Source organism: Hibiscus syriacus, unplaced genomic scaffold (genome assembly GCF_006381635.1).
Source record: "Hibiscus syriacus cultivar Baekdansim isolate YM2019G1 unplaced genomic scaffold, ASM638163v2 tig00000142_pilon, whole genome shotgun sequence".
In the NCBI taxonomy this organism is placed as follows: domain Eukaryota; kingdom Viridiplantae; phylum Streptophyta; class Magnoliopsida; order Malvales; family Malvaceae; genus Hibiscus; species Hibiscus syriacus.
The window spans coordinates 2,283-21,310 of NW_024061766.1; the positions used below are offsets into that span (position 1 = coordinate 2,283).

Below are 19,028 nucleotides of genomic sequence, written 5' to 3' on the forward strand. Positions count from 1 at the left end.
TTTCGCCACCTTAAAATTTTATAAATTCAAATTCACCTCTTAAAGGAAAATCTTACGTCAGTTACTGTTGTAATAGACTAAAAAAATTTGTGAAAAGAATCATACATTATAATCGCTCTATATTATTAAAAGTAATTTAATATTAAGGGCGGGGTAGGTAGGAGAGGGTGACGCTAATGGTGAATTATAGAAAACTAAAATTGCCTTTGACAGGTTACCGACCAGAAGCACATTAAGTAGAAAAGTAGGATGAAATCAGTGTGTGGACATTTGTTTAGGTCAACCTCCCATATTTGTGTTAAGCTCAAGGTGTATCAGTGCCATCTTCTTAATGTATGCGTTGGACATGTAGTTATAGCTCCTAATTATTATTATTATTAAAATCATTAAATCCCTTGATTCAAAGCCTTTTTGTTTCTTTATTCTTATATATTATGAATCCATTTATCTCTTTGCTCAAAAAGGTCTTTATTAACAACAATATCTGGTTTCAGTGCCAGCACTTCATTATGAATGTTATTTATTACTTGGATTATTTTCCATACACATGATAACTTTGTATATACTTAATGGCCTCTTAATTTATTTTACAAACTACTTTGTTATAAAAATTAATATTTGAATTTGGTTGTTTCTTTTCAATTAATACTTTAAACTTTTCATCCTCTCATTTCCCCTTTCTCTTTTTTACAACTTGTGTCAATTTTATTGATCAATCTATTTTTTCTTCTTTAATTTTATTTAACCGGCGGCGATACCGATTTTAATACTGGTTGTCGCCCGCCTGTTATTTTTCTTTACTTTTTTATTTTTTTAATTAGAATAATTATGTCATTCAAGATGGTGTTTATTTGTTATCATGGTGATATTTCCTGCTTTGGACCCTCGGATTGATTTGGATTCGTGTTTTGCATTCGTGGATAGTTTTCTTATTTCGTTTGACTCTGATTTGTGATTTGTCAGTGGTCTTTCAGTAGCTTCATCTCATTTGTGGTTCGTTTACCGATGCAGTCAGATTTGTTTGTATCTTTATTTTATTCGAGTTTTTTGTTTAACATTTTCTTTTTTTGACCCTTATGTGATCTAGGTGACTAGTTTTTATTTCAATAATAATAGAAAAATATCATAATTATATTTTAGGTTTACGGTTATACTTTAAATATTTATCATAATTTTAGATATTTTCTATTTTTAATAATTAAAACTAACGAATTTCTAAAAAAAATACTTTAAACTTTTTTCCGTCTCAAACAGGAATTTAAATTAAAAAAAAATCAAATCAATGTCTGATGTGGGATTAATAAATGTCCTCCAAGAGCAATAAAGGGGCCTCGACCCTAAAAGTGAAAATTTTATTATTTAGACACTCTAAGAATTAAAATATATATATATATATATATAATGGTAAATTTATATTTTAGACCTTTTAAAAAAACTATGTTTGATCCTATTATTTAACGGCAAAACTTTCGAGATAATGTTCTGAAAGAAATTAATTCACGAGCTAATGCACTCTCAAAATTAATTGCTCAAATAGGGTGAAATCCATAATGTTGGCCGTAGGTCGCTATGCCTTCCGGGCGACCTACTAGGTCGCCATGTCTTTCCGGTGACCTACAACAACGCTGGGCATCCGAGGCCATCCGAAAGCATCCGAGGCCATCCGAGAGCATCCGAGGCCATCCGACCGAGCTATGCGAGGGCATCCGAGGGCAACCGAGCGAGCTATGCGAGGGAATCCGAGGGCGACCGAGCGAGGGTAGGTCGCCATGCACTCCGGGCGACCTACCCTCGCTCGGTTGCCCTCGATTCCCTCGCATAGCTCGCTCGGTTGCCCTCGCATAGCTCGTTCGGATGGCCTCGGTCGGATGGCCTCGGATGCTCTCGGATGCTTTCGGATGGCCTCGGATGCCCAGTGTGTTGGGACGTGCATGGCACATGCAATCTCTTATAGCTCGCCGGGAAGACATGGCGACCTACGGCCAACACTGTGGATTTCACCTTATTTGAGCAATTAATCTTGGGAGTGCTTTATCTCGTGAATTAATTTTTTCCAGAACATTATTTCGAAAGTTTTGCCATTATTTAACCTTGCTCTTTGTAGAGGCCCTGATCCTCTTCCAAAGTTTAAAAAATTTAATTTTATCCGTTTTGCCCTTTATCAACGAAAACTTTACATTTTAAACTCGTATCAAAACTTTTTTTTATTTTAAATTTCGCCTCTTAAAATTTTATAAATTAAATAGAACCAGACGCAAATTTCAAAGCTCCCAACGACGATTTGGTTAATATTTCGAATCCAATTTCAAATAAAAAATAATTTCCTTTTAAACGGATTGTTGACAATGGAGAGATAAAGGGTAAATGGTGAGGAAATTGAGAGCAAAAGTACGTAGATTGGGGTGGGTACACTGCAAGCATTAATCCTAATTTCCAACTACCCCATATTTACAAGTCAATTATAGTAAGATTAATCGTTCATACTGTTCGACTCCCGAGATTTAAATGATTCCTTTTGGGTTAATCATTGAGTCTTTATTAGGTGGCTAACCAAAGTTAATTATTTTACGGTTATTTCGTGACACAGAGATGAATCTGATGTCGGACATCGGGACCACTTATTTTCTCCCTTTAAGCAATTGGTTGGTTTTCGCGACCGAATGAGCGGAGCAAGTTTTAGGGGTTGGAAGTCAGAATCTTCAACTGCCATGGTTCCAGGCAAGAACGTTGACAGGGATGAAGAGCCGTCAACCTTCCTCTTACTAATGTGTCACGCTCTGCCTTTCTTGTCTACATTAATTTTGCACATGCCAATTAATTTAGATATTAGTTCTTAATTAATTATCTCGTTTTGATTTGCAGTAATTATTACGAGAATAAAAATTTGATTGAAAACTTTGGTAAAAGAAATCATTCAATTAATTAGCTATTGAATTCCAAGATTAGAAATTTTATTTGAAGGAAATAGTCGGCCAGAAAAGGATCGTAATGGAAAAAAATCATGTTTGGTTAGGTGAATTAGGGGTGCGCAAAATTATCCGACATGACCCGATCCGCCGACCCGGATCTAAAAAAACCGGGTAATTCTCTAAAAAAAATTACCCGGCCAGGTCGGGTACGGTCGGGTACCCAGCCTGACATTTTCCGGGTCGGGCCCGGGTCACAAAATCTAGTTTTTCCGGGTACCCGGTTACCCTGTTAGTTTTTTTTTATTTTTTTTTATATATAATTATATAAAATATAATGAATTATTTATATTATGATTATTATATTTTGTATTTCGAACTTTTAAATTTTATGTTCGAATATTAGAGTATGTAATTCGAAGTTTCGAACATGTAAATTTGTGTATATATTTTTTAAAATTAATAATTTGAAAATAAAAAATTAAAAACCGGGTATCGGGTACCTAATTACCGGGTACCCGTAACATCCAGGTCGGGACACGGGTCAAGAAATCGTCGACCCGAAAATTCCGGATACCCGGATTTGCACACCCCTAGGTGAAATCAGTATTCATAGTGCGAACATGAAATTATGGGATCAACTCTTATTCCTATATTGCAAAGATAAAAGAAAGTGGTGATTTCGTTGCATCAGGCACCCGTCACCAACAAATTCCATCGCGTCATCATTACGATAAATTCGGTATTGAGCCACATGATCCGTAATGACATCATTAACTTGACTTTAACCGGCACTGCTGATTGTGGCTCACATCAAGTACTGATAATCCCTGGCTACATCTGCTTTAGTGGCCATGGAAATGGGATAGAAAAAGAAAGCTAACCTACTGCCTGCATTTATGTGCTTGCTCCACTTGGATAACTAAATTCTTGGACGTCAGGGAACCATACATAATTGGAAATGGACCTGCTTAAATTAAACCGCTGGAAACTTGTTAATTTTTGACACGATTTGTACCATCAAATCCAGACCTCAAAAGCTCTAGACTTCAATCAAGTCCATACAATTTATGGTAGGCAAGATAAAAAAAAAAACCAGAGAAAATTCACCCTGGTAGGTGCTGATTGTGATTGACAATCAGCTGATACCACAATTCAATTCAATTAAACTCTTGAAAATGCTCATCGTTGCCATCTGAATTTCTATGCAATTTCTATACGGTTTAAGCGACAGAATCTTCGGTAGTTCATATAGATAAAAACCCAAGTGATTTTGCAATTATTACACATACGTTGTACGTATGTACATGCATATCTCTATCACATGTTATTTTTTTAAGAATAAATAAGAAAGCCCATTTCATCTTCAAGTTACAATAATGTTGTACATTGAAGGAAGCTTTCTCAACAAACAACCCTAAAATAAATTGAACATCAAATCCATTTTTTTCTCAACAAATAGTTGTTACTGTTTCAATCTTTGATAAAAGAGAATTCATTGCAGGTTTCAATCTTTCATAATCACCATGTACAAATAGTTGTTACTGTTTCAAATTTTAGTGGCATTGTCATCTCGGACTCCATGCCGAAGAGCCCTTGGTTTTCCATTCCCATGGGCCTCCGCCACTCCTCGGGCCATGAAAATGGTCCAGTGAAGGACCTTTTTATCAAACAGTCGAAAAATTTTACTCAATTCTACTAGGGATCAAGAAAACCTAATTAAATAATTATGAGAAACTTGTCATTAGAATCTGCTCTAAACTAAGTACTTAATAATCGAGAGACTATACATACTCAATAAGACCCATCATTTTGAGCTTTTTGGGGACAGCAGTTGAACATTCCACACAATAGAATGGAGGATACGTTCAATCAGAAGCTTTTTGGTCAAAATTTCTATAATCCTAAGAGAGCAAGCAAATTCAAAGGGCCGAGAGTTCTGGCTTTTACCATATGAACAGTTGTATGGTTTTGACATCCACATCTACAGCAATGTCTCCAGGGAGACATCAAGAAAAGAATGGGAAAGCTCATGAAACTGTGCGCCCATGACAGACAGAAGCTAGGTATTGATTTTTTTTCCCACTTCTCCTGCAAGATCAATTGAGAAACTTAAGAGAGATTGTGAAATTAGGGTGACTAAAGTAGTCAATGGTTATTTCTAGAGTATAAATCCTAAATAGATTATTAATGCATTTTTCCGTAATTATCAACATAAACGTATAGATTTAACTTTTAAACTGATCAAAACAGCTAATATTATGAGTTTTCAAACAATCTAAATGCTAAATTTGCCATTCGAATTAAATAAATAAACAAGAAGAAGTTGTACATATAAATTTCCTTTGCCAACTTAAGCATTAAGGATTCTCATATTCCAGATAACATTGGCATTCAATATTCTCAACTACTCTTAATTTTCTTGGGTTTGAAAAAAGGTACCTATTATAAAGCAAATCGAAATCCAATTTTGTTTCTTTATTTATACACTTTATTAATAGGGATGTCAACGGGTCGAGTTGGATCAGAGTTTTTGTCAATCCGATCTGATTCGAAAAATATGTATTATCCGTCTAAATTTGACCTATTCCGGAAATTATATATCCTCCAGGTCCGAAAAATCTATATCCTCCACCAAAATCTAACCCGACCCAAAAAATCTATAATGATTTAATTAAAATAATAATAATTTTAAAAAAATTACATTATTATCCTCGAGTCCGTCATTATTTTTTCCCTCCACGTAAATTTTCTTTTATTTGACAAAATATTTGTCGGTAGTTTTCACGTAAATTTTCTTTTATTTGTTGATATCAATTACAGAAATAAAATCCCCAAATTTTAATCACCCGTATATTAAATCTAATCGGGAAAATCATCATGAACAACATATATAGCATGAGGAGCTCCCTATATAATTCACTTATTTTGCTGCTTCAAATCCTTGTAAAACCTGTTGATGAAATCCTCGGCGGCCTTGTCCACGTAGTCATTCTCTTCATCCACGTCCCTTAAAGGAAAAGGCGTGTCCGTTATTCTGAGTTGCCTCGCCAACGGAGTTTGTCCGAACCCTGGCAACATAGGAGAAGAGGCCACCACGTTGTTGTAGCTGTCGTTCTTGTTGAGAATCTCCAAGGCAGCCTTAACGGCGTTCATGGTGGCCATGTCGTCGTCGGGGGTAGGAGGCGCATGGGTGCAGGCGAAGAAATGATGATAGTAGTTGTTAATGCCGTTCTTCTTGGCGGCGATGTTGAAAGGGAAGGTGTAGTTCGGGGTGTTGCTGCAGCTGAACTCGTACTCACTGGCCGCCGTGGAAGATGTTGAGACCTGGCGGTTGTTGTTGTTGTGGTGGTGGAACATGAGGTTGTCGATGGCTTTGGCACCTGCGATCTTGCCGCGTTCAAGCATCATGTTGAGATCAACCATGAGTTTTCTCTTGGATACAATTCCTTTTCTCATCATGAAGAGGACTGCTTTTACAATGTTCCACACTCTTTTGATCGTCGCTGGTGTATTTTGTTCCATTTTCTTTCGCCTTTGCCTTTACTGTTTCTCTCTTTGTGACTTGAAGCAAGAGGAAATTGGTTGTCGTTTGGGTTCGAGGGAAAGAGGAGAAGGAGTATATAGGAAATACACAAATTTGCTTAAACGTGGGTACAACCTAGGTTTTATTACGTCCGTCAAGTACATGATTTTTTTTAGATTTTACGAACCTTTTAACTATTTTATCCACAATTTGAATGAAGTGATTTTTTTATATATATAATAATTTAAAATATAATTTAAAAAATTATTAGTGAAATGATAAAATTATGTATTTGAATATATTTATACATGTGTTCAAATCTTTGAATAATAAATTTTATTTTTTTATTTAATTATGACCCGTAAAGTATAAAATTATTGAAATGTTTTATAAAAAATAATTTTAAATAAAATACTTTAATAATTTTCGAATAAATTATGACTAGATTAATTAACGATGTTAATTGTTATCAGAACATTTATTAGTAAATATAAATATATAATTACAATAATTATACTTAATAATCAATTAATATAATCATAAAATTATAAAAATTACTCATTAATAATTTTATCAACGCAAGAATTCTTTAAAAAAAATAATTATTATCAACTAGAACTTTTAAATACATTTTTCACGCAATAACCAAAGGGTGCACTGTTTATGATGATGTTTTGTGTTACCTTTATGGTTTAAGTATTTTCCTTTACAAATCATATTTGCTTTATTCAACCAGAACTGGTATAATTATGTGGCGAGCTGAGAAGTACCATCTATGCAAGGGTATATCAATGGGTTCTACGAACTATTTGTATATCATCTGTTTGATAAGTTTAAAAATAAAATAATAATAATAATATATTTATTTAACACTTAAAGGTATATGTTCATTAATTCAAAAAATATTGACATTGAGTAATAATATGTTCTCAAATTATATATTCATTTTACTTTAAGTACCTAATTTTTTGTATCAAATTAAATCTTAAACTATTACAGTTAATCATGTTTAGTCTTTATCGTTTTTTTTTTGCTTAAAAAGAACTTTCGGCCAATAAGATGTTTATAAAATTAGGTACTTCTTTTGATAAAAAATAGTTTAGGGGATTAAATTATTAATTAAATATTTGGCTAGAATTTGATTTTATGGAGCCCTAGAAACAAAAGTTTTGAGGCTATCAACCTAATCAAGAGATAAGATTCGGTAAACTACACTCATAGAGTTTTCACTTCAATTATCCAACTTTTAAAATTTATATTATATTAATTAAAATTTTCCATTACAATTATTATCGATAAAATATATTAATGTGACATGTTAATTTAAAAAAAAAAACTCTAATTTTCCAAATTAAAAACTGCTAAAAAGATATTTCCCTTGTTAATAGAATAGTCGTAGGTCAATTTCAAAGTTGAAAAATCTTTATTTGACAAAGAGATTAACATATTTTGATTTCAAGTTGATCTGATAGTTAACAATAATAGATTAAAATTTTTAAACTTTTAATTTTTATTAGATCTTCACTTCATTTCGTCGTCGTCTCAGCCGTTGTTGGATGATTTCTCTCTTTCTTTCTTTCGATTATAAGATACTGCCACCGTCTCACTAAAGTGTTCATTATTGAATTTTAAAAAGTCAAATTTTTTAAACTTTGACCTTGATTATTTTAAGTATTTTATAAAATATATATTTGAAAACTACTTGATTTAAGGATTTTAAAAATATATTTTTTCATATTTTTATCAACAATAAATCAAAGTTAAAAGAATTTGACAAAAAAAATCAACAGTAGATAGATTTAATGGGACAAAGGGAGTATCATTATTGAAAATATTTTATCTTACAAAGTTTATACATATTCAAGATGCTTATAACCTAACCCCAATCCAAATATACTATCCAAAGTCCACATCCAAATAACTATCATCCAAATCCAAAATACAATCATACCTCCAGCCTAATCCAAAGACATTAAATAAATAAGTTTGTAAATTAACTCAAGTCCACTTAAAAAATTAAATTAGAATTTTTGTATACAACTTATTAATTTTATTTCATTTTATTGTTTAAAATAAATATCAATAGTGTAATTTATTACAATAAACTTTGAATAGAATTATATAATATTTATAAATAATTTTTAATAAAATAATTATCATTCATTTTTATTTACAAATTTGGTCTTCTTCGGTTTTTAAATCTAATATAGTTGTAGTTCAAATTTTCTCGAATTTATTTTTTTTTAAATTTAAATCATTTACTAGTAAAGTCTCGTTTAGTGTCACTTTTAGCTAAAAACCCCGTTTTGATTAAAAAAATACCAAACGAGTAAAAAATAAAATAAAAAACTACAGTGGAAACAGTAAATTCAAACCGACCACAAAAGCTAGGTTTTTGTAGTTTTTTTTTATTTATCAACTTTTCATATGGAATCAAATTAAATCACAAACCTAATTAAGATGAGGGTGGAGGAGTTTGCATTCTACAAATATAACAAAATGAGGATGGCGACGCCACAAACCTAATGAAATTAAGTCACATTCATTATAATCAATTTCATAGCATCTCATTGTCATAATCCACATGTTGCTGCACATTTACAACCGTGCAAGTTTTGGACCTTCAACTACCTTTCTTCCTCTCTTACCGTCTTTGATTCCTGTGTGGTTATCAATTAGAAACAAGTATGTTCGTATTTGATTATTTCTAAAATTATAATCGTATTTAAGCCTTTTATGTTCATCACGTTTTGATTTTATCCCCTTTTAGCTTGCTTCTCTCGTGAGTCGTTAAGCTCTGGGGTTGTCCTTCAAAAGTATAAGTGGTTGGGCTATAAGATGCAAATATGGCTAAAGTTTTATATTTTTCATGCTTTATATAAACAATTTATTTCAATTTAATTTTTAAAGCTTAACAAAGATCAATTTTTCAATAAACTAAATTATGTATTTTTCATGCATGTAGATTTTGATTTGTATGTATATAATTTTGGAATAACAAATTATTTCAAATACAGCTTAATTTTTGAAGTTTGTATGCCCCACCTACATCTAAGTAAGTAGGGTTTTATTTTCATTTCTTCAAAAAGCTAGAAAGGACATAAAAGCTTCATATTAATTACATCACCCGAAGATCAACTGCCCTAAATGGAAGAGTAGTGGTGAAGACGAACACCGAAAAAATATCTTTGAAACTTTTCCATGACATGACAATGATGGCTCTTCCCTCTAGATTAAGAAAAAAAATCAGCTAGCTTTTAAACCCAAAAGTTGAAGGCAAGTTGCCATTTCTTGAAAAATCTAGCATGTTTCTGAGCCGATAGTCGACATGTGAGTCTACACATAAATGTCACTTGTAAGGTACAAAAAGAAAGGGTTCGGTTCGGTTCGGACATTATATAAATAACCTAGTTTCAAGCGTTTAACTCTCTATCAACCGATCATTTGAGTTTGACAAAGTATCTTCTCTAAGGTTCTTCAGTTCAACTAAAGCTTCAATCCTCAGTTTCATGCCAAGTTTCCATTAAAATGGCACCACATGGAGATGCTATTACTACTAGCACTTACGCAAACAACTTCCCATTGCCACCTAAACTCTCCAAGGACAGCCTCCACCGGACCGTATCCGATATCACTTTCCAAGTGAGCAAGGAAGTGCTCGATAACTACAAAGAAACATCCGCAACGTGTGAGAACCAGCTGCCGCCTATATCCGAAGTGGAAGATGCAAAGTTCGAGTGTTGCGGGATGAGCGAAGAGTACACCCCGGAATACATCGAGCGAATCCGCAACAAGTTCTTGGGGAAATGGATATGCGGACTGTGTGCGGAGGCGGTGAAATAAGAGATGGAGAAAAACGGAGGGAAGATAGAGGAAGGCTTGAGCGCACATATGAACACATGTGCTAGGTTTAACAAGATTGGGAGGGCTTATCCAGCTCTGTTGACAGCTGAAGCCATGAGGTAGATTTTGAGGAAGAGTTCGAGAGATGCGAAAAGTCTTAGGGCAAAATCTATTTGCCCTAGGGACAGATCAGGTACTCAGAAGAATGGTGGGATTGCCAGAAGTACCAGTTGCATTCCAGCAATTACAAGGGGCATCAACAATCTAAATGCTCCAAACTGATGAGATGAGATGAGAAGCGAAGAGAAGAGAAGAGAAGAGGCCAACCCCATCATAATGGTCAATAATATTTTATTAACCTATTTTTTCCTCCCTTTGTGTGGGCCAAACCTTTTATTAACTCGGTAGTTTTCTTTTTGGGTTTGGTCCAATTATTGTTATTAATTTGCTAATACAGGTCACTGACCTACATGTAACCAAAAGCTTAAACCACCTTTCCGCTAAGTGGGTATATAGCTGGGTTTTTCTAGGGATGCTCCAAATGCTTTTTTCGAATCCCTTTTCCTCCAACACACGAACATTCTGCTTGTGTTGCATGGTAACTTCTTTCGAGTAAAAACAGCTAGGTCCTGATGTTAAACAGTATTTGTGGAAGGGTCGGCGTCCTCTGCTCCTCCATTTTACTGATTTTAAGTTTGTATCCCATTTCCATGTATTAAATCCGTATATACATCAATAAATGAACCATATTATTTTAAGTACCATTTTTTTCTTGTATGGTAGAATACCGGCGATACATTACTAATGTGTCTTGAAATAAACATAGAAGATACCATTTTTTAAATAAAGGAAAAAGGAAATAGGAGTAATAATAAAAGGCTAATTTTCATCCGTAACTTTTGGACCGACTTTATCCGAAAACCAACCGTCGGTGAATCATATCAGATTTTGAACGGGTGTTCTCTCCATCAGATCAATACAGTTGGCACATGGCATGGCTTCACAACCAACTTTCGAGTTAGTAAATTGATTGGCTAACATTTTCAAGGTCTTCAACCATCCAACAATACTTAACAGTTGAAACGTGGCCCTCGAAGACCAAACATTGGTGGTCCACGGTCCTTTCAATGGACTTTGTTGTCACTAGAAAAAAAAACTAGAACACGTTGTATGTGTAGTGTCTGGTTCACAGTCGAGACCAAACCAATCAGATCGAACCTAACTGAACTTTCTAAAATCCTGAATAGCACAAATATAGTTTCACACCCACAGTACACCAACTGATTCGAGCATAAAATACTCATTACATTAAAAGTACGGAGGAATAACAGACCTGAAGATTTAACATAAGGGGTTTTTGCCACTACACAATCAAACCAACGAAACATTGTCCGATAATTTTGTCTCACCACGAGGGTGCAAAAGTTTAGACAAAAGACCAATTGATAAACATAAAGCAGATGCAATGAGCATTCTCTTCTTCATTCAACACTTTCCAAGCTACTGCTCTCTCATATGAAACTGGTCTTCCCATGCTTGACAAACATATTCCACCTTGTAGACAAGCAAATCCCTAACACCACAAAATAAAACAACTCCGTAAAATCTAGCTATCCATTAATTGGGTTTTTGTATTTAAGGATGATCTGTCAGGTTCAAAATCAGAATGAAATGCTAGACCTGTCGCATTATCTGTGGGAATTCCGTGCAGAGAGACTTTCGTCCATGTTCATCAAATATCTTCTCCAAAGTTAAGTCCTGCAGAGCAACCAGGGTTGTCTCCAGCATGTCTAGACCAGCCTGATTTGCGAATGTAAAAACGGGCAATGCCTGCAGAAACATCTATTAGTTTTAGATATAAAAAAAAAACAGTCTTACAGAAAACAACACAAAGGTATGAAATGGAGGAAATATGTACTTCACACATACCTTAAGAGAGCAGCACATGATAGCTTCCGAGTGATGCCACAAGGTCTTGAGAACAGATTCACTCCCTTCAGTGTTGGATTTGAGCAACTCAACGCCCATGTAGACCCTGCAAAATTATAACAAATCATACCTTGTTCAAAATTCCCACAATTGTTACTATCACAAATGCCGAGCAAATGCAACGTTTTATGAATGCATGGTACAAGATATCAATGCAACAGTAGACAACAAATTCAACAAGTCAGATTTTCAAATCTCTCGTCACAAAGGGTAAAAGCATTAAAGACCAAATGATAGGTATCCCCCATTTGACACTACATGAACGATCATGTTTCTTCTGCTACCCTTTCATAGTTCAGGCAAATAGCCTGTTGAGGTTGAATCCAGTTTTCCAACTCCATATCAAAATAATATTTCAAGGAATAAAATACATCCCAGAAAGATGAGGCAGGGTGACGTACCTATAACTCTGACAGATCAAACGTGCAAGAGTCTGTGCTTCAGGAGTACCTAGTGGGGTTCGGAGACCAGCTTGTGAACTTAAATATGATGGAGAAAGTGCCAATGCCACCCTCTGAACTGATGATATAATGCTACGAACATATTGTCGGGCCATAGATGCTACATGTTCTTGAAGGTGGCTCTCAAAAGCAAACTCGAATGCTATGGTCATCACAGATCTCACGCAGCCAGCACCAGCAGAACAATCATTAGATGCTTTATTTCCAGCTGGCCCAATCTCAAGAGCAGAAGCTAGGTCAAGAGTGCGATTTGGACTAGAGGCTTCCTGCATCACTTTCCGGGGCTTATTAAGAAACTTCACAAAAGATGAAGGAAAAGAAAGAAAAGCACCGACTCATCATAATAGAAAGAGTCTAACCTTCCCAGAATCGAGAGGAATGATACGGAAACCAGAAGGTAAAAGAGGTGCATCATCAGCAAAAGAAGCATCTATGGGAGCAAATATAAGCTCAGCACAGGTGCCCACAGCATTTTCATCCATTCCACTGCATAGCTATAAAACAATAGCACCGTAAAGTGAATTATGCAAACATAGGTCTTGAAAATAACAAAGAGAACATGGTCACATAACAAGTAGAGTGAAAACAACGATACTTACTTGCAGGAGAAAAACATCTCTCGCCATTAGTACATCTTCAGGAGATTGCGTAATTCCCTCCAATTTAATCACCTCTAAGGACTAATAATAGTATAAAAATGGTCACATAACATTACTAAACATAAGTAAAACCCAAATGGCAAAATCATCATGGCAGAAAGTTCAAAATTTGAAACTAATAGCATTTTAAGTGATATAAATTCAATATTCCTACCTCTTCATGTTCAATAGTATGTGCCAGGGGAAGTATAACTTGACTGCCAAAACCTCCTACTCGAGATCCTCGTAGGCTACAGGGACCAACATTAACAACTGCAGCTGAGTAGGCATCAATGCTGCAGTCAGCCCATTCTGATCTGTGTTCCCGTAGGAAACGAAGTAGGATTGCTGGAGGAACATTCTAAAAGAGACACCAAAGAGCAAAAATATATATATCAACAAAATAAAGACATGTCAATATGATAATTGCAACTATGCAGATTCTAGAAATATTCAGATAATAGGATGACTTTCAGTTTTGACAGAGATGGGAGGTGGGGAAAGAAAAAGCCCTCTATAGTAAGCATCGCCAAGTAGTTCATCAGAAACATATAAAGCATCCTCACCTGTAAAAGCATTGAGGCTACAGCACATAAGACTGAATTGCTGACAGATGGAAACCCATTAGCAAATGAAAGATTGAGGCCCATTAGCTTGTCAGGAGATGAGTTCACAAGTATAGTAACATCATCCATGCCATCGTTTCCCATCATTGACCACCCCTCATCAGTGAAACCATTGACAGCGTCATTAAAACCCCTGTTACGAATCGTTTAAATGGCATATAATTTTAACAGGCAGAAAATACTTTATGACAAGAACTTCGAAACTAACCTGCTCAACCTCTGGCTAAGTGCCCGTAAGGCTGCTGGTCGTCGACCCCAGCCAGTCACATTAGGTTGAGAAACCTCTTGAGCTATCTGCCTCAGTTGCCGTAAAGCCTAAAGGAAAATTAGAAAAAAAAAATGTATATCTTCACCGCTTTTCTAAAGCTGCAGCTATGGTAATCATGAATATACAAGCCTTCCTCCAAACAGTTTGAGATTTTCATGACACCAAAAGGAGAAGGGGAAAAATACATAAATGCCAACTGTAAAACCAATTTTACCGCCATCGTCGTTTTCTGAGCAAGCACTGTTGATGATTCATAAAGAGGGCGCAACACTTCTGGCACACTCCAAGGCTGGTTGATGAGAAACATTCCAATTAAGTTTAGCTAATACATATAGTTTAAAACATTGAAGACAATTTACATAAAAATAGAAAAGCATACCTCCAAATCCATATGATCCACAATGTGTATGATTGAAACACCCCCTTCACAAGGGCGAATAAGGTATCCACTCGCAAACATTTCTGCTCTCACAAAATTCTGCACTGGAAGCATGCTTGGGCCATTTTGAGTATTTTTCAGAGATCTCTCACATACCTAAGCAATGCAAAAGGCATTTATGAAAGAGATTTTTATTTATGAGATAAAAGGTAGGTGTGCCTGTGCCATTCATTGTATTATATCCAAAATAAACCAACTTATTCACATACCACGAGGCTTCCATCTTCTAGAACAGAAGTATAACGCAACAACCAGAAGTCGCGAGAAGGCGCCAATGTCGTTGGCGCATAGAGCTATATACAAAAAATGTGAAGTAATAATTAAACAAAGAACCAACAAAGTCTTGCAAACACAACAGAGTAGTGATCCCTCACCTGCATGTACAGCAACTCAATGGTCCCACCATTGGCAGTAGGCAGCACATTCAAAACATCCACAGCTCGGCAATCGCGGAACCACGAAGGCCTATCCTTGAGGAGTTCTGCAACCTGGAAGGAGCATAATTGTTTGAACTGTAAAGTTTAACTTCAATGTGAAGAAGACATTCTAACAGGCTACAAAGAGAATTAGACTTACCCTTGTAGGTTCAAGACCCACAAGGCCGCAGGCACGTGCTGCCACTCCAGGGCAACCATGAGAAATAGCAACGATTCCTATGGAATCCGGACCAGGCTGTTCAAGTAAAAAAGGAGATACAGAGAATAGATTAAAAACCAAATGCTGCTTAACGAAGCAATTGCATTCTAACTCAAAATTTACCCAGAAAGTTACAATTCAGGAAAGGCACGGCAAACCATTAAAAGAATAAAATAAGTCCTCGGGAAGGTTTGGGATTATTGAAAATATTAGGGGGAGGTCAGGATATACCTTCATTCCAGGCATTTGGACCCACTCTACAGCAGTTCCAGTGGCCTTTGAAAGAAACTCTGCTAAAGTTTCTTCTGCAATGGACAACAGCCTGGAAAAGAAATTACAAGTATCAGTTTTTTTTATAAGAATAGAATGTCTCATTAAAAATCCTCTTCATACTTCTCGGCATACAACTAGGTATGCCAATAGGTAGCGAAAGGAGGAAGCACAATGAAAGAAATGGATCAAACCCTGCAGGACTAGCATCTCTAGGAGGATTCTGCTGTGTCACACGGTGTTGACCACTTGTCATCGCCGATTCACAGCTAGGATCTTTGGTTGCAAGGGTCGCCTGCAAGTAGACAATCCAATCTTTTTCTCTGAATTTCCATGTAAATAAAATTCATTTACAGTACATCAATGCAAATTCAGTACCGATTTAGTTGAATTGGCAAACAGTTAAATATCTAGTTTTCTTGTTGTACTTAAACAAAATAGATGTAAAGAAAAAAATTACAGCTAGAAGCAACCACCCAGAAGCTAAGACAGAGAGCATAAATTCTCACATTCTGAGTATGCTGACGAAAGCAACCATTCTCATACACCAGCTGTGAGACCTGATTCTGCAACCTATCATTCTCCTCCATCAAAAGCTTGTTCATTGCTGTCAGCTTCCTATTCACAGCTTGAAAGCGTGATGTCTCTTTCCTCTGCTTCTCTCTACATCTGACAAATCCAAAACATACATAATAACGTGCATTATTAATTTTAATAGTTTTCCACCTGAAAAAAAATTCTGACCAACCAAGAACAAAACAAATACTAAAAATCCATATTTCACTAGTTGCTTATATTCGTTTCTTGAATCATTATCAATAAAACAGACTACAAGTTCATTGAAACACATAAGTTGCACTAAGCAATTGCACCAAAAGCAAACCTTCTATTTTGGAACCAAACTTTGATCTGTTTTGGCTCAATGTTGGAGAGAATAGAGCACTCTCTAATCAGCTGCTTCCGACGAATCGAACTGGGTTTAGGGCATTCATGATACAGCCTTTCAAGGGCCTCGACCTGCTCAGGTGTGTACCTTACATATTTCCCATTATCCAAGCTCCCAGGTTTACCATCCTTGCAGGACATTGCCATCTTTCAAACTTCACCCTTGAAATTTCACAGCTACCAAAAAAAACCCAAATAGCCGACCTTTCCTAATACCGCACGAACTTTTGCAGTTCCTTTTCCTCAAACCGCGAGTAACTTCACAAAACCACTAAAACTCAATCTAATAACCAAAGTTCACACTTTTGAAAAAAACCCAGCAAGAAGAACCAAGGAGAAGAAGGGTTTTTTTTTGCTTTGTCTCTATCTTCCTTGGCTCATAGTTTGGAAACTAAGAGGGCACAAATGGATTTTCTTCTTCTTTTGCTTTCAACTAGATTTTCCACACAAGTACCTGAAATCTTGAGACTACGGAATTGTTCAATGCTTTACTGTGAAATGTTAGATATGCAGAAGAGAAATAAAAGAGGACAAGAAGAATAAAACCCAACAAGGGACAACTATATCCTGATTGGAGATAGATTTATACTTGGATCGGAGCCTCTAAACCCAAATAACCGATCTGATTCACCCAACCATTTCTTTTCAGCAAACAAAAATTAAAAAACTTTGGCCTAGGAGAGAGTTAACAATTCCAATCATCCAACCTTTCGATATTGAGCCACCAAGATGCCACCTTTAAAATTAAACGGACCTTAAAAAAACGCAAAAGAAACGTTTTCCAGCTCGACTTTTCTCAGGATTCAAAGCAGCCTTTTTTCTCTCTCTATCTCTCTTCGTGAAAAACAGAGATTTATCCAGCTCAAACCCAAAGAACCACCTTTCACGGCACCGCTTCACCGGTCTCTATTTCGGGCAAGACCCAAATCGTCCCTAACCTCTGGAACATAGTTTATTTCTTTCCGGTGATTCAATCAACCAAATACCATAGCTTTACTCTTCACCATTAGAATTTTTCTTTTTCGAACAAAAAAAGATTTACAAAACAACAACCGAACCAGATTAAGAAAACATAAGAGAACAGTAGAAGAATTGTTGTTGATAAAATGGTTATGGTGGGCGTCCGAAAGGCAAAAAAAAGTAAGAATGGGCAGACAGAGAGAGAGAGAGTAGTGCTTTGATGGGCTATTGCTTTAGCTTTTGAGGGTTTTATTTTATTTTCAACTCATTATAGTTTGGTATTTTATATATTTGGTTCTTACATCTGCAAAGATTTTCATTGGTTCGTCACTTCTTTTGGCTTCATCACTGTGAAGTGAAACACAAAACATAGGAAGAGAGAGGGGGAGAGATCTACTTCACTGTGCATAACAGCAGACCAACGGCGGTAAAGTATGAGAATTTATTTTTTAATATTCTTATTTTGATTTGTTTTATAAATCAATTGTCCTGTTTGCCCTCCCCTTTGCTTCAAACACAATGCTTAAATACTCTCCTCTAATTATAACCTCTTTTGTCAGGAGATTTGATTGCGATTACTCTTTTACCCTTTGCCTTAAAAAATACGATATGACGATAAATGGCTCTTTCTATAAATAATTTGACAAAATGATGAAAATAATGGTTTGAAAAAATATATATATATAGAATGTTGGAGAAATTATTTTTTAATTAGGGCGAAATAAATAATTTAAAAAGAAAGAATATCGTATTATATGATGTTTTTAAGAAAATATACAAAAAACATGTTACGTTTTCTCAATTATTATTATATAAAAATTGACGTTCAAATTATATGCAGTTTAGGATAGATGTTCAATCTTTTAAGTGTTTTTGTAAAGCACGAAAACAATTCGGTCATTTTTTCTTCTGATATTGTTTATTTTTTGACAGTGATAGTTTTATAAATATATTTTAAGGTCAACATATATTAATAATAAGATAATTAAATAAAAATTTAAAATAAACTTCATCAATAAAATAAATGATTAATATAAAATTATTATATTTCAAAATAAACACGTATCCACGTTATAAAAACATTACCTCCGCCACGTGGAACTGTAAAGACGAGGATCTTGGTATTTCTTTTTATTTATTTTTCTTATGGAATTCAAAGCTTTAGTTGTCGAAATTTCTCTTCGTAATGATCTCAAACGCCATAATGTTACAACGACGTCGTTAATGAATATAGTACAAAAATTTAATTCCAATATATAATTTACTCACGCGATAAACAATTTGCTCATTATAATATTATATTTTTAAAAAATCACATTCTCATGCAAACTTTAAATTTTTAATTGGTTTCAATAAAATACTCGTATAAGTCGGAAGCATAAAAAAGGAGAGGGGAGTGGCAAAAGCGTTAAAATAATAAAAACAGATGGGGGAAATGGGTATATACAAAATTAAGAAGAAGAAAAATACAATGGTAAGAGATAGAGGCGGGGGCGGGGGTCAGTGTAGACATCATGATGA

General features: G+C 35.1%; 2 protein-coding genes across 2 annotated transcripts; both read right to left on the reverse strand.

The window, feature by feature from the left end:
• Positions 1-5,725: 5,725 nt before the first annotated feature.
• On the reverse strand, positions 5,726-6,526 carry LOC120133075. Its single transcript, XM_039149759.1, has one exon. It carries the CDS (start codon positions 6,429-6,431, stop codon positions 5,826-5,828), a length of 606 nt encoding a protein of 201 aa, XP_039005690.1. The 5' UTR covers positions 6,432-6,526; the 3' UTR covers positions 5,726-5,825.
• Positions 6,527-11,559: 5,033 nt separating this feature from the next.
• LOC120133651 (homeobox-leucine zipper protein ATHB-15-like) lies at positions 11,560-17,917 on the reverse strand. Its single transcript, XM_039150216.1, has 18 exons — positions 16,486-17,917; positions 16,112-16,271; positions 15,797-15,897; positions 15,564-15,654; positions 15,273-15,368; positions 15,071-15,184; positions 14,906-14,989; positions 14,637-14,792; positions 14,472-14,546; positions 14,198-14,304; positions 13,930-14,122; positions 13,539-13,724; positions 13,325-13,405; positions 13,085-13,219; positions 12,666-12,991; positions 12,205-12,310; positions 11,956-12,105; positions 11,560-11,848 (listed from the first exon to the last, which is right to left on the reverse strand). The coding sequence occupies exons 1-18, from the start codon at positions 16,692-16,694 to the stop codon at positions 11,702-11,704; spliced, it is 2,517 nt and encodes an 838-aa protein (XP_039006147.1). The 5' UTR covers positions 16,695-17,917; the 3' UTR covers positions 11,560-11,701.
• Between the last annotated feature and the right edge of the window lie 1,111 nt (positions 17,918-19,028).